This window comes from Alexandromys fortis, unplaced genomic scaffold, assembly GCF_014885135.2.
Source record: "Alexandromys fortis isolate MF-2015 unplaced genomic scaffold, M_Fortis_MF-2015_v1.1 scaffold_71, whole genome shotgun sequence".
In the NCBI taxonomy this organism is placed as follows: domain Eukaryota; kingdom Metazoa; phylum Chordata; class Mammalia; order Rodentia; family Cricetidae; genus Alexandromys; species Alexandromys fortis.
In genome coordinates, this window is record NW_026067954.1 from 4,379,820 (window position 1) to 4,394,427 (window position 14,608).

Consider the following 14,608-nt stretch of genomic DNA (forward strand, 5'->3'; position numbering starts at 1 on the left):
GGGAGAGGAGGTGGAGGGAGAGGAGGTGGACAGAGAGGAGGGTGGGGGAAAAGGAGGTGGAGGGAGAGGAGGTGGAGGGAGAGGAGGTGGAGGGAGAGGAGGTGGAGGGAGAGGAGGTGGAGGGAGAGGAGGTGGAACTCGCTGTGTAGCCCAGGCTGGCCTCAAACTCATAGAGATCTGTCTGCCCCTGCCTTCCGAGTGCTGGGATTAAAGGTGTGGTTGTAGTGCGTGCCACCTCCACCTGACTTTGTAGCAGTGTCTCTCACAGCTCCCCTTTCCTCGGATTGTGGCCAAGTCTATAGCACTCATGAGACCAAAGAGGACCACAGCAAGGCTGGCATGGGTGAGAAGGCTCGCCGCCTTTGTAGAGTCAGACTGGAGTACAAGAGCGCTAAGGTGCACAGGAGCAGGGCGAGCATTCTCCCTGTCTTACACAGCTCTCAGCACTCCCTATGGTTCGCGCCCTATGACCTGCGTCCCTTCCACTGTAGCTGTAGCTGCAGACTGTAGGTGCCTTCCACGCTGTACCTTGCATAAGTAGAGGACCCAACTGCACTGCTCATTTCTGGGTGATTCTTACATGCAAGGAAATAGACACGATGGAGGATGCGGTACTGTTAAAGGAATGACCTGCTCTTACGTCTCAGAATTTCCTGTGCAGTCTAATCAAGTTACAGTGTTGAGAATATATCTTCAAATAACTAAATTGTTTGCTTACAAGGAAAGAAAAGCAACAGACTTGTGGCATGTGTCTGCAACCCCCGCCCTTGAGAGGCAGAAATATCAACAACAGTTTGAGGTCAGCCTGATCTACTGAGAGAGTTCCAGACTAGCCAGGGCTATCCAGTGAGATAGGAAAAGGAAACAGAAGGGGAGAGGTCAGGAGCGGCCTAAAGGGGGTAGCAGACTCTAGGGTGCTGTCAGTCATATTTTTTCAGATGTACTCATCCTTCCGTACCCATGGCGGATTGGCTCCAGAACCCTCTGCAGACAACAAAAGTCCGTGGCGGTGCCAGTGTCACAGAGCATTGCCTAGTGCTCTCATATAACCGTGGATAATCCTCCTGCATGCTTTAGTCTACACCTACTACAGCAAACCGTCAGTCACAACCCTCACTCGGGGCCACATACGTGAGCGAGTGAGTCATGCGATTTGGAGCAACAGTAAAAGGTTTCTGAACATTAAATGAGCAAAAGTTAATTCAAAATCAAGTGTATAATGAATCCAAGGCTTTGGGGGCGGGACTTGCCCTTGTCATGCAGCATGACTCAGCCACTACCGCTAGCGAAGTCATGCAGCGCCAAGGAACGCTACAGGAACACCTCGGCTCTGGGACTGCCTGTTCTGAATTTCATAATTACCATATGAAGTTTTGGCTCTTTAAGCAAAATGGTTTAGTTACAGAAATTTTTTATTTATTTTTTACATATATGGGTATTTCACCTACATATATGTCTATGCACTGCATATCAACTGCCAGTGGGGGCCAGAAGGTGTGCGATCCCCTTGAACTGAAATTACAGACAGTTGTGAGCTGCCACGTGACTGCTAGGGATTGAGCCCAGGGCCTCTGAAGGAGCAGTCGGTGCCTTTAACCTCTAAGGCATCTTTCCAGGAACCTGAGCACTTTTTTATACACCCCTATCATCATTCTCCATCATATAAAGATCAATGTAATGTGCCTTTTGATTATATTGTGTAAGGATGTTTGGTTTTTAAAAATTGCTTGTTTGAGTTGCTGACTTGGGTTTCCTAAAATAGTAAATAAATGAATTTTGGCTTGGGATTAGGATAGAATTTCCAACAATTTCCTAAGCATACATCTGCCATTTTGTGGTCCATGTTTATGTAAAAACCACATTCTCAGTATTGATAATTATAAGATCAGAATATCAGTCAAATGAAAAAATGCTGAAGATATCATATAGTATCAAATAGTATATATATATATCATATAGTATCTGCCAACATTTGACTCTACATAAAGTTAGGCCAGCACATATATCTACCTGTGTGGCAGGTTTGATTTTGTCACTAATAAATTGTGAAGTTAGATATATACAACAGAGTTGTTTTAAAATAAACTTCTTTATGATTTATATATTTATATATCATCAGTATTTGGCTTGTCTACCTATTTTATATACCTACATCCGTGGGTCACAAAAGTTTCTCAGGTGAAAAGAGGTCCTGCGGGGTTCTCAGTATAGAGGGATTTAGAGACCCTGCTGTGGGTGTCTGCATCACTGATACAGGCAGATGTGGGTGGATGTTACTCCATCTTCCTTGTTACCGATCCAGTGTCATGTTGTTGATCTGAGGTTGGTTCAATCCACAGCACCAGGAGTCTAGGATTTGGAGGACCAACTGCATACTACATATGGATTCTGCACTTGCATTAATTTCCTTTCTGTCTCTCTCTTCCCCAGATAACTTCCAGGATCAGATGAAAAGGGAGCTGGCTTACCGAGAAGAAATGGTGCAACAGTTACAAATTGTAAGAGCCATTTCTGCTTATAGACACGTGTAAGGTCGCTGGTTTGTTTTCAAAGCCCTCAATGCACGCCACACTGTTGGTCCACTTCCCTCTTGGCTGGTTAAGATGCTAATTACCAGGGGATTTACGTAGACCCAGAGTAAACAGATGTGTCCGTGTGTTTCTTCCATCTGTAACTGCTTCCCATGTGTGCATCGCCTCCATGGGCAAATCAGAGGTACGGAGCACCCTTTCACGCTGCAAACTAGCAGGCACCATGTGGGGACAAAACAGGAACTCACAGAAGGGCACAGCTCCTGCCCTTCCGCACCTTCTACCAGCCAGGCCCTCCTTTAACACTCAATTAACCAATTACGTGCACTTGAGGGGTGATGGAAAGAAGCAAATGAAGCACTCTTCTCTATCCTCATCCTGTCTCAAAGTGATCTCTTTAAATGGGAAAGAGCAACAGTCAGGAAGATTTGGTTTTGGGGTTTTGTTTTCCTAACGCCTCACTGTTCCGACCCATGCAGACATATCTGGTGTAAGCCCTGGATTTTAAATCAGTCTCCCAAGCTTCTTCTTTTTCCAAAGAGCAAGCAATAGAGGAAATAATTTATATGGAATATTTTTGAGATTATTTTTAAACACCTGGCTAAAGACGCTGATGTCTGGAAATGCGGTTGTCATAATTTGGGTTGTTTGATATTGTGTTTCACTGATCTCTTCTACCTGTAGACCACTGAGCACGTCTAAAGTGTCTTAAGAGCCAAATGTAGTTTTGTCAGGATTATTTGAAGAAGATGGTTAGTGCTGTGTCTTTGTATGGGAGGAGCAAGCATGCCCATGTCCACAGAGATTCCTGGGAGTACTTCAAAGCAACCTTGAATTTCATTACATTTTCTAAATGAGGGTCTCAGCTAAAAGTGTGGTTTAAAATAATGGTGATAACCCCACTGTGGTTCCTCTGGTCTCAGGCGCTCATTAATAGCTCCAGGTTTAGAAAATCTTTATGCCAGATAATGCTTAGGAGGGTCTTCCTGTGGGGTTTTGTTGTTGGTGGTGGTGGTGTTGGTGGTGTTGATGGTGGTGTTGGTGGAAGTGTGTGTGTGTGTGTGTGTGTGTGTGTGTGTGTGTGTGTGTGCTGGTCTTTGATTACACCTAAATCCACTGGGAAGCTGGGGATATCTTGATTGACAATACATTCCATACAGAGGGTAAAAACAAACATTGTCTACTATTCTCAGCCTTTGATGTTGGATGATACTAGCTAAAATTCTTTACAGCAAACATGCTGGTCATTTTCTAGAGGGATCTGGGGGAAGAATGTCAGTGAAGGACTGGAGGGAGATCGGGCAGGATGTTAAGGCCTAAATTAATCTGCTTACGGTATCTTTTTTTTTTTCTGGCTTTTAAAACGGAAATTTCCATCCAAGAAACAAACAAGAATTGAGATTTCAGGGCAGCTGTGAATAGGACAAAATGACCGTTAGGACGGAAGTTAGGCGCTTATTTCTGGGCCCCCTTTCAAGGCCACCTGGGTAACTTTAATGTCTTAATTTCTCTTGACAGTTGGTTTCTCTAGTAAAAGAGGAAAGAATGGTATAGGCATATAACAAGCATGTACTATTGCTAGAAGAGAAAGTGTATCAGATCTTTCTATGTACTGAGTTCAAGAAAGATACACATTAGTATTATTAAACATGCAAATGTTATTTATTCATGACCTACTAGGTAGCAAAGGGCTCCTGGAGTTAATGAAACAGTTTGGGAGAGCCAAGACCTCCCCAACACACATGAACCGCGCGCGCACACACACACACACACACACACACACACACACACACACACACACACAAACTTCTCTGGGTATAATACAATTCTTGAAATTCACGAAGACATTTGTAGGCAAGCAACTTGAAAATTAATGAAACAAACGACTTATTTTTCCTTAGTCCCTCTATTTTGGGTCCCCTACAATAAGACACCCAGGGCTGTGGAGCTGCCTCCAACACCCAGCATAGTGACAGCCTTCAACACTTGAAACACCCGGCATAGTGTACAGCCTTCAACACTTGAAACACCCAGCGTAGTGTACAACCTTCAACACTTGAAGCCCCCGGCATAGTGTACAGCCTTCAACACTTGAAACAAACATTTTGTTGCACTGATCACCCCAGCCTAACCCCACACAATACAGCCATTCTTTTTCATTCTTTCTCAGAGTTTCCTGGGTTGGTTCTGCTATCCTCACATGCTCTCCACACCCCAGTAAAGGACGGCACAGTTGGGAATTACAGAGAGCTCGCTCGTGTGTTATTACTGCCCTGCCTGACACTAGCAGACACGCTATAAGGTCTACCAAGCTGGACCCAAGGTCCATACCCTGAGCGTCAGCTCTCCCAAAAATGAGCTGCTGGAAGACTGAATCTGACAGGATTGTATTATAATCCAAAGTCACATGAGCTGCAGTATGAGCAGCCAGGAGAATAGCATGGCTCTTCTCAAAATAGTGGAACAAAATAAGCCTGGTGTCAGAGTTGCTTTGGGGCAACTCTGTTTTTTGTTTTATTTTGTATTTTTATCCCTCTGTTTACCTTTAGAAAGGAGACAGCAGATGCATTGTTTGAACAATTGTTTACCCAGTTCCTTATGCAGCCTTGCGTATCTGCGAAGCGCCTGAGGATCTCTGAAGATGAGCAAGGAGTTGCCAAGTGGCGCAGTTTGGTTTGCTCTCACAGCACTGTAGTGGGATAGTCTCTTCATCCGTCAGTCGGTATGACTACGCACTGTGCTCCCTGGTAATAGGCAAAGCAAACGACTTGCGTCATTTCATATCCAAAGTCTACACAGCATAGAATCGCAGAATACGCCGTCTTTTCCTTTGATGAAGTAACAACCTAGCCTGTCTTTCAATCCTGGAGAATTAAAATATTTAAAACCATCATATTTGGTGATGGTTCCTGCAGATGCACAGCACACTTATTCTGTATTGTTACACAGTGCTCCTATTCAAAATACGTACACAGAAAGCATTTTGGGTATCATTGCCATAAAAAGAAAAGTCATGAGTTTCTTTGGCTCCTACATTTTTAGGTCCTCCCCTGACTATAGTTTCTGTATCTTCTTTTTCCAGTTTGTTGAATGCACACATGCAGTGGCTATACAGTCACATGATGAGCTGCCTCCTGCATTTAGAAACAGATGTGCATATACGGCAATGCTGATGTTAAAGCGCATGCAGAATTAGGTTACCTATCATTTGTAAATGGCCACAAGCTGACTCTTAAAATGACACTTAAAATTTGAATTTTTCTATTACTTGTGTGCACAAAAGAAATAAAGAAAGAATCTGGCATCCCTGATCTGAGCTTTCAAATCCTTAAAGTGTTTTCTTTACTAAACCAGATTTATTTCTACAAAACAAAGAAAGACATTCCTCTAGCTATGAACAAAATGCAAACGTTTTAAAATTTAGCAAGTTTGTAAAAACATGTTAGCATAATAAAAGGCAAAGGACTTCTCAAGTCACAGTAAATTACGACTCTGGGAGAAATGTGTTCAGTTTTAAAAAGTCAAATCTGTCGTCTATTAGGGTTGGAAAGAAACTGAAGATGTTTTACTCAGCACATAACTTTCCATTAAAACTGACCTACGTCTTGGAGTATGTGATAATTTATAGCAAGGACTTGGCTTGCTTCTTCACTGCTAATTTGACGATCATTCTTGAAGAAAGTGTGTCTGTATAAGCAATCACTGCAGGGTTGCCTAAGGAACACTCTTCCAACCCTAAGCTCTTCAGGGATGCTATCAACTACTGGTCCAGAGCTCCTGATCCAAGGCTAGGCCCAGACTCAGCTCCTGAACTTGCCTGACAGCTACCGCGAGGCTCAGAGACACGACTGACGTGCTAGTCTTGAAGTGCCCTCTGCTGTTGTTCTAGGACGCTGCAGTGACACGCAGCCAAGGAAACACAAGTTCCCCATTAAAGGATTTGAATTAAAATAATGTTCAAGCAATAAATTAAGTATTAATGTTTCATTCATGGTGGACTTATAAACTCAGTTTACCGCTTCCCTGTGAGAGGAACACAGTAGCTCTTCACGGAGGAGCGGTAAACCCTTCTCATTGGTGGGCAACAGTGAAGTGGGGACACAGCTTCCCAGTGATAACTGTCTTTCCTCAGACAGTGTCCAGTATTCTTTGGGATGGGAACTTGACAAAATTTCCCCAGAACCGGAAAGTTCTTTAAATTACATTGTCTATCTTCTTCCTAAAAGGCGAATAGAACTGTTTCTGTCTTGTGTTTTTACAAAAAGATCTCAAGGGCTATCAAGCAGCTTTTGCTTGTGTGACTAAGCATGTGTGGTAAGAAGGTCCCTGCAAGCTTTGGGCTTGATGAATACTCTGAACTGCCATAGGAGCTTCTGCCAGATTCTATAGCAGTAGGCAGACTTTGATGCTATGCATCTTTTTTTCCACCAGTAATCAAGTGCCCTGTGCTTTGACAATGGCTCCATTGTCCTTCCATCCTGGGGCATTCTTCTCATGTTTCTAGCTTTGAGATATCGACTCATCTGAGTATCTGAGCTCAAATCAACTCTCCCACAACACAAACTTGAAATCTCTATTGGTGAGACACCACTACTTTTGACCTATTAGGGTCGGCTGGGTGAGATATAAAGTATGTAACATTTTGCAGTTTTCTGAGCCTTGGTGACTTCCACAGTGGTAAAAATGGAAAGAAAGCTTTTGTAAGTTCTATAGTAGACTTCATAGGTGTGAATAGCTTAAGCATAGTCTCTAGAATATGAAACTCCCAAGTCAGGAGTATTTGCTGACATCTGTAAGTATAATATTATATTTTATAGAATCTTAGAAGCCATCGATTGTACAAGGCATCATGGCCTAATGACTCAAAAAGAAGAAAAGCTTCTCACTCTAATTCTAAGATACCACCAACTCCAGAGACGTTAAAATGTGCAGGGGAAAGTGTGTCTTGGAACCAGTAAAATAGAGTAGCTCTCGGCAAGAAGTGGGCCATTTGATCATCTTTACTTATCATTTATGATTCAGGGATTGGAATTTAAGGCATACAGCAGTTGGCCCAGATGCTTTTGCTGTTTGCTTTTGTTATTGCCTGCCTTTCATTTTGTCCTTGTTCCATGGAAACACGACATTTGTATGAGGACGACACTCTGTGGCAATTTAAGTTCTAACCTGGAGCTTTAAGACTCTGGTGCAGTTATTTGAAACATCCCCCCCCCCCTTTATTTTTCTAGCTAGATAAAATGTGAGCAAGGCAGGGAATGAATGGTGGGACAGTGAGAGGGGAGACGTGTGACTTGGCTGCAAAAGCATCATCACTCCTGTGGTTTTCTCCAGGTGAGGATGTGGTTTACTCATTTTAATGAGTGGTCCAAGCGGTATGAATGTCTCTCCTATGGTGCCTGGGATGTAACAGACCCTCACAAAGTCCCGCAGCATCTAACCATCATTTTAAATGTCCTTTGTGAGCAGGAAAATAGAACGAGCGCATCTCACTATTAACTCTCACGCTCGGAGGTTTGCATCAGATCTTGCTACCCTAAATAAGAAAATCCCATTCAAGACTCTCCTGTCATGCAGCTGACAAGAGAGGTCACCTGTGTTGGTCGACGCCAAAGCAGAATGGGAAATCCTCATCTGTCTCTGTGAATAGCAGATACAGCATAACCTCCTGTGAAAAGAGATGGTATAGGTCCCCACCTAACTGCCCTTGTCATAGCTCTCGAGATGGTCCTAACCCGGCCCTAAAACATGAGATTTAGGGCACTGAGCATTTTCTGCTGTCGTGTGAATCGTTCATTTCACTACCGCTGCTTTCGCTTTGTCCAGTACGTGACGTGTCATCATGGTGAGGTGCTTGTTTTCATCTTCCTTTTGTCAATTAAAATCCTGCTTGACTCAAGTGACAAGCTTTATCTGCTTATCGTCTCGGCCACCGCGTCCGTGTAAGCTCACGGGCTCTCTCCATTAATAAAGGCGCGTGTGTGGACCAGTGAAGCCAGAAAGCAAATCAAATACCCAATAAAATTCTGGGGTGGGGAGATGCGCACCACAGAATTATTAAAATGTTCCAAAGCTAAGCACGGTGGTGCACACCTCTAATTCTGGCACTTGGCAGGCTGAGGCAGGAGGATCAAGAGTTTGAATTCAGCCTGAGCTACAAATGAAAGGAAGGAAGAAAGATGAGGGAGAAAGGAAGGAAAAGGAAGAAGAGGGGGGAAGGAGGGAGAGAAGTATTATCTAATTGAAGAAAAATGATTGTATTTTTCCCTCACTGATTTTATATAACAGTCATATTTTGGGTTACATTCTAAAAGACTGGAGAGATGGCTCAGCTGTTAAGATCACTGGCTGTTCTTCCAAAGGACCCAGGTTCAAGTCCCAGCATAACCCCAATCCTAATCCCAGGGGATCTGATCCACTTCTGGCTTCCACAGCACTGCATGCAGTTGTGCAGAGATATACCATGCAGACACAGCAACCATAAAGCAAAATAGAAATAAATAAAATATCAAAAAGGGCTGAATATCTATTCCCTCAAATGTAACATAGATGCAAATTTAGAGTCCTAAATTTAACCTCCTATTGATGCAAGCAGGTAACACAATGACAGAGATGCTTGACCAGGGTTAGAATAAAACAATGGCAGAGCTGTCTGACCGGGTTAGCAGGAAAGCAAACGTAAATAATGCATGTGTCTCTCTCAGGCATTTGAATTTTCTAATGAAACGTCGCGTATCAAATGTGGTAGGCTTTCATTCGCAATCCACCATTTGGACACACTTTCCAGGTCCACCCAGACAGAGCTCGGGTCATGCCTCCCCCTCAATGCACTTGTTTCTAATTCCCTTCATCAGTAATTGAGAATTCACCCAACGTAATAATTTATGCTTAGACTTCTTTGTGATCCACAATGACAGTTTTACAAAGAAAACACTCTAATTAAACTGCATGATCATCTTGAATGAGTTTGCAATCGCATTCATCTTTGTGACCTTGGACCTATTTCAACATTGTAATGCAGTTTTCAAATAACAAGAATGCCATACTGCTAAACACAAAGACCTTAAAACCTCTTCAAAAAGAAAACGCCTCCTGGTAACCTCAATGATTAGCTGTAGCAACAACCCCGTGTGTGATTGCCCGTTCCGTCCTTGCCACACTTTGCAGGCAGACTCTGAGCTATACCTGGCAGCCTCACCCAGCTGAGCAGAGGGGCTCTCAGCAGGGAAGATCCATGGGCATTCAAGTTGTTAGGGGCGATCGTGGTTCTCCATTCAGTATGTGTTTCCAGCTTGATGGTCTTGTTTGTTTCTGTCTTACAGATCCCCTATGCAGCGAGTCTGATCAGGAAAGAGAAGCTTGGTGCCCATCTCAGCAAAAGCTAAAAGGTGAGCTTGCCAGAGGAGACGGTTCTTCCTAATCCTTCCTGCAGATGCTGGGGGTGTTCCTCAATGAAGTGCTGGTAATGGCCCAAGGGACTGAGAAAGTTGTATCCTCTGTTTAAGCCAACACATTTGTTATCCCAGGCTTGGACTTCCTAAAGTAATGGCTAAGTGCTTCTAAGAAATGACACAGCAAACTCCTAAATTTAAGAACTTGTCTCTCCAATCTTTAGAAGGGACGACCATTTTGTTCTGAAGTTTCTTTTTCTGTATGTCCCTCCGAAACATCAACAGTCACTCCTACAGTATCTCATTCTCTCTGCTGTTTCCAAAAGTCTCTCCTAGTCTGGCTTTCAGTGACTCACTGAACGTGGTGACATGAAAAGCCGAGGAGTCACACAAGCCATGGAGACCTTCCGTTCAGGGAATAGTAATCTGGCCTTTCCCTAAGCCAACCCTTTTCTTTTCAATGAATTCAGTTTCACAGGCACATTCCTGCCAACAATTTAAAAGAAAAACGTCTAAACGTTAAAAAAAAAAAAAAAAAAAAAAAAAAAAAAAAAAAAAAAAAAAAAAAAAAAAAAAAAAAAAAAAAAAAAAACAGGCAATGGACTCTCTAATTATATTCAGGGAATACCTAAGAATTTCAAAAGCGGCCTTTTAGGTCTATTGAGGAAGACATGCATATTCATTAGAACTGTAAGACTACAAAACTAAAACATGACTAGATTAAGATGACCTAACAATCAGGATTGCTAAACCAGTCCAAGTCCACTGCTAGACGCACACCGTGTGTGTGTGTGTGTGTGTGTGTGTGTGTGTGTGTGAGTTTATAGTATATGCATGTAGGTGTCCACGTACACTTGTCCATCCATGCCTTCAGAGGTCAGAAGTCAATGCTGGCTGGTCTTCCTAGATTGCTCTCTGTCTTACTTTTTGATACTGTGTCTTCACTGAAACCGGAATTCACCACCTCAGCTAGACTAGCGGGCAGCATGCTGGTGCCATGATCCACCTGTCTTTGCCCAGCCCCCAACCCCAGTGCTTGCGTTATGGAGATGCGCCACCAGACCCAGCTTCCCTGTGGGTAGTGAAGACAACTCAGGTTCTGGTGCTTTCGCGGCAAGCACACTTCTTTACCACTGAGCCATCTCCCAGGCCTCACGGTAGCCTTCCCGCCTGCTCATGACAAGAAGGGCATTTTATCCATTCCCTCCAGATGACACTGAGAGGCCCCTCCCCCTGAAACTTGTCTTCAGCTCACTAGAGTCTCCTTGCGGGCTGTGGGTGGGGGCCTTACAAAGCTGGCTCATCCTTTCTGGCATCTGTGTTTCTCTTCCGCATATTGTGTGCCCGCCATGTGCGATGACCGTCTTTGCCACCATCTCTATCAGGGGTATATTTCAGTCTTTGCTTTGACAATGATAATCCACATATCATCTCCTCTCAAACCCCGTGAAACACTCATGGGCTGCCTCTTCACTTTGTCCATGGGGAAATGAAGTGTAGAGAAAGGACGTGCGACATGGTGTGTGTGTGTGTGTGTGTGTGTGTGTGTGTGTGTGTGTGTGTGTGTGTGTTGCAAAGCTAGGAAGAGGTGCCAATGCAGGCTGTCTCAGATACAATGTTGGTCTGCTCTAGCCTGTACATCTTGTTCTAGCAGAGAAGAAAGTAAAAGGATTGGAAGTAACATTATTCTGCTTCTGTCTCCATAAAACTAAACTCAAATGCGCTTGTGAGTTTGGCTGTCAGCTGAAGTATTTGTACTAAGTCTGAGGATGATTGAATGATTGGATGATTTTTCTCATATTGAAGTAGAGCAGGTTGTTACTAGTAAAACGAATGGAAATTTTTATGGTGTTCAGATTCCATGACTCTTAAGTCAGAGAATATCAAGGTAATCAAGACAAGACTAACCCAGATGAACTGTGGTGACTATTGGAAATGCCAAACTAATTCTCTTCCAAATCATCAAGAAAATACTAGCATGGGTGTTTAAAAAGAACCTGGTGTAACACACGTTCAGCAAAGCCTCCACATTATGAAGTCGCATACATGGTGGTGTCCGAAATCAAAGCTGAGTCACTGTAGACAAGATAAATCTGCTTTTAGGTTTCAAGCCCTTGATGGCAGTCTTGCCTTGCTCGCAGCCTTTCTCCCACTTCCTGCCCCCCAGTGTGAGTTCATTTTGCGTATTTGTGAGCCTCACGTCAAAGGCAATGCATTGAATGTTTGACTCAGTGTTTGTGAGATTCATCCATTAGAGAGTGGCTTGATTTATTTGTAGGAGCTGCACTGAGTTCTTTAATTCCTTCCACCTCCCATCTCATCCTCCCTGCGCGTCACAAATCCCATCTCGCACCTACATAGTGAAGACGCATTGCCCTAAAGTCTCTGACAATGGCAGAGCATATGGCTAGGTGGAGAAAGAGATTGATTGATGGTTAGAAACTAATGCTTCCTCCATGCTGATTTTGTTTCCATCCTTGCAGACAACAGGGATTTCTCTAAGTAGACCCTGGTGCTTTCGGAAGATTAGCGGTTACTTAACTGCTTAGCCCACTTAGCCATGCAGAGAATCACGACCATGTTGTTAGAGGCAGTCTCTGACTCTCCACGTGTGGAGCCTGCAAGGAGTTACCCCAAGAGAGATTACGAGATAAAAATCATTACAGCAAAGCAGAGAGGCGGGTTCTGTCTTGCTGAACGACCACAGGTTTCCAAATTAGGGCCTGATGCATTAGCATCTTATGCAAGAGCGACCCTTAAGGTAGCGTTCATACCACCCAGTGGATTCCAATGTGAATATTAAGGGGAGGAAGCTTTTCAAAACCACAGGCAATCCATTTAATCAGCCGAGCAAGTCCTGCCACATATCACTGCTCCACAAGTCCTCTCTGTTAGAACATAAGAAATGCCATAGTGTGTCCAATTAAAGTGTCTACCCAGGCCAGCACACCAACTGCCATCCACTGGAAGAGCCAAGCTACTCTGACTACCATCAGCCTCACAGTTAAGGCGCATGCGTCGAGCACTCTTAACTCGCCCTTGGTATATTCATTATCTGTGGATTTATTTAAAGTCTTTCTTCAACCTAGGCACAGTCCCCTTTGGGGCAATGAATTCTATTGGTTTAGCAACCAGCTGTGTAAAGGGTAGTTTAGTTTATTTATCTCTAAACCAGATACTAAAGCAAGCCCCATTAGGTTAGACATTGTTCTGCTTGGCTTGTCCGTTGTATTGTGAGCTATGGAGAACAGCGGGAAAGATTCGAAAAACATATCCAAGAGTTATGTGGGTTCTCACCTGGACCCTTCTAAACATTTTTATTTTGTTTTATTTTGTGTGTGTGTGCACGTGTACGTGCTTGTGTGCGTGCGTGCGTGTGTGTGTGTGTGTGTGTGTATGTGCCATGTATGTGCAGGAGTTCACAGAGGTCAAAAGTGTCATCCTGGAACTGGAGTTAGAGATGGTTGTGAGTCTCTTCATGAGTGCTGGGAGCTGAACCTGGTCCTCTGCAAGAGCAGTCTGTGCTCTTAAACACCAAGCCCTCTCTTCAACCCCTGGACCCATTTTCAAGTCTGAGGTCACTTCTGATGTTGTTCCTCATGGGTAGTTATTGTTCTGAACAGCCTCTGCAAGACACCTCAGTGTCACCGGCCTACAATCTCTACCCCAAATAGAAAATGTTACAACATCAACATTGCTTTAATTTTGACTTTATGTTCATTTTCTTTTAATTACCTTCAAAATTTTACAAATGCTGTTCATGTCACCGGTAGAAACACCTGTGTCTTTACCAGGAAATAATGAGATTGTTTTACCTCGGTGGAAAGTGAGTCATAGAAAGGCCCATTTACAGTGGCACGCCACATTCCAAGACAGTGTATCTATCTGGTGATAGATACGACAGTACCTATCATTGCTTTAGCAGTAACTGTTCCACTGGGGACTAAGTGCTTTGTGTGTATACCCCTTGTGGTATACAACCCTGAAGGTAGATGCTATAGGACAGGAAGGCAGATCACATTCCAGCCCCCATTTCATAGATTCAAACAGCGAGGCATAGGGAGTCACAGAGTTAGCAAATGATAACACCAGCATTCAGCCTTGGTCTGCTCACCGCTTAGCCACTTTCCTGCCTTCCTTGGATCCTAGGGCTGATGAGGAGCAGTCGGGATTCTAAATATGACATAGTAGCCTTTGTCGCCTGGAGTAATTCCATCCAATGTCTTTGCCTTTGCTCTTACCTATACATCATAGAAGGCAAAGTCTCTTCCTTTTCTATAGCCCTGGGGATGGCTCTCGCATCCCAGCCTTCTGCTGCGTTCTCTCTCTTCCCTGAAGGGTTGGTTTGGTTATTTTTGAGTTGTATACAATATCAGTTTATTTTGAAGTATGTGAGGGGTGCACAAGAGTACAGGTGCTCCAAGAGTCCCGAGGAAGAGATCGGGTTCCCTGGAGCTGGAGCCACAGGCATAGGTAACCAGCCCAGTGTGGCTGCTGGGAATCAAACCCAGGTCCTCCACCAGAGCATCATATGTTCTTTGCCACTAAGCCATCTCTCCAGCCCCAGGAGCTACTTTTATTAAAGCTGGATCAGGACCATGTGTAACAGACCCTCATATGATGATCTACCTATTTTTGCTAATGTTTGAATTATTTCTATCACTGTCTTTATTTATTTATTTATTTATT

At 43.7% G+C, this 14,608-nt stretch overlaps 1 protein-coding gene and 1 long non-coding RNA gene across 10 annotated transcripts in view; one reads left to right on the plus strand and one right to left on the minus strand.

Moving 5' to 3' along the window:
* Skor2 (SKI family transcriptional corepressor 2) overlaps positions 1-9,913 on the plus strand; it is a 33,413-nt gene extending 23,500 nt beyond the window's left edge. Inside the window, exons 6-7 of the mRNA XM_050151597.1 lie at positions 2,431-2,498; positions 9,851-9,913. Coding sequence (XP_050007554.1) covers positions 2,431-2,498; positions 9,851-9,913 — 131 coding nt within the window. The remainder of the gene's footprint in view (positions 1-2,430; positions 2,499-9,850) is intronic.
* Positions 1-14,608, minus strand: part of LOC126507310 (uncharacterized) — a 41,990-nt gene that overhangs the window by 10,029 nt on the left and 17,353 nt on the right. For 4 of the 9 annotated variants that reach the window (XR_007593489.1, XR_007593482.1, XR_007593485.1 and 1 more), the window contains exon 3: positions 5,075-5,275. This is a non-coding gene — a long non-coding RNA (uncharacterized lncRNA). Of the gene's footprint in view, positions 1-21; positions 4,544-4,578; positions 5,276-14,608 lie in introns of those variants that run through there. The other 5 variants (XR_007593486.1, XR_007593488.1, XR_007593487.1 and 2 more) reach the window with 3 other exon arrangements.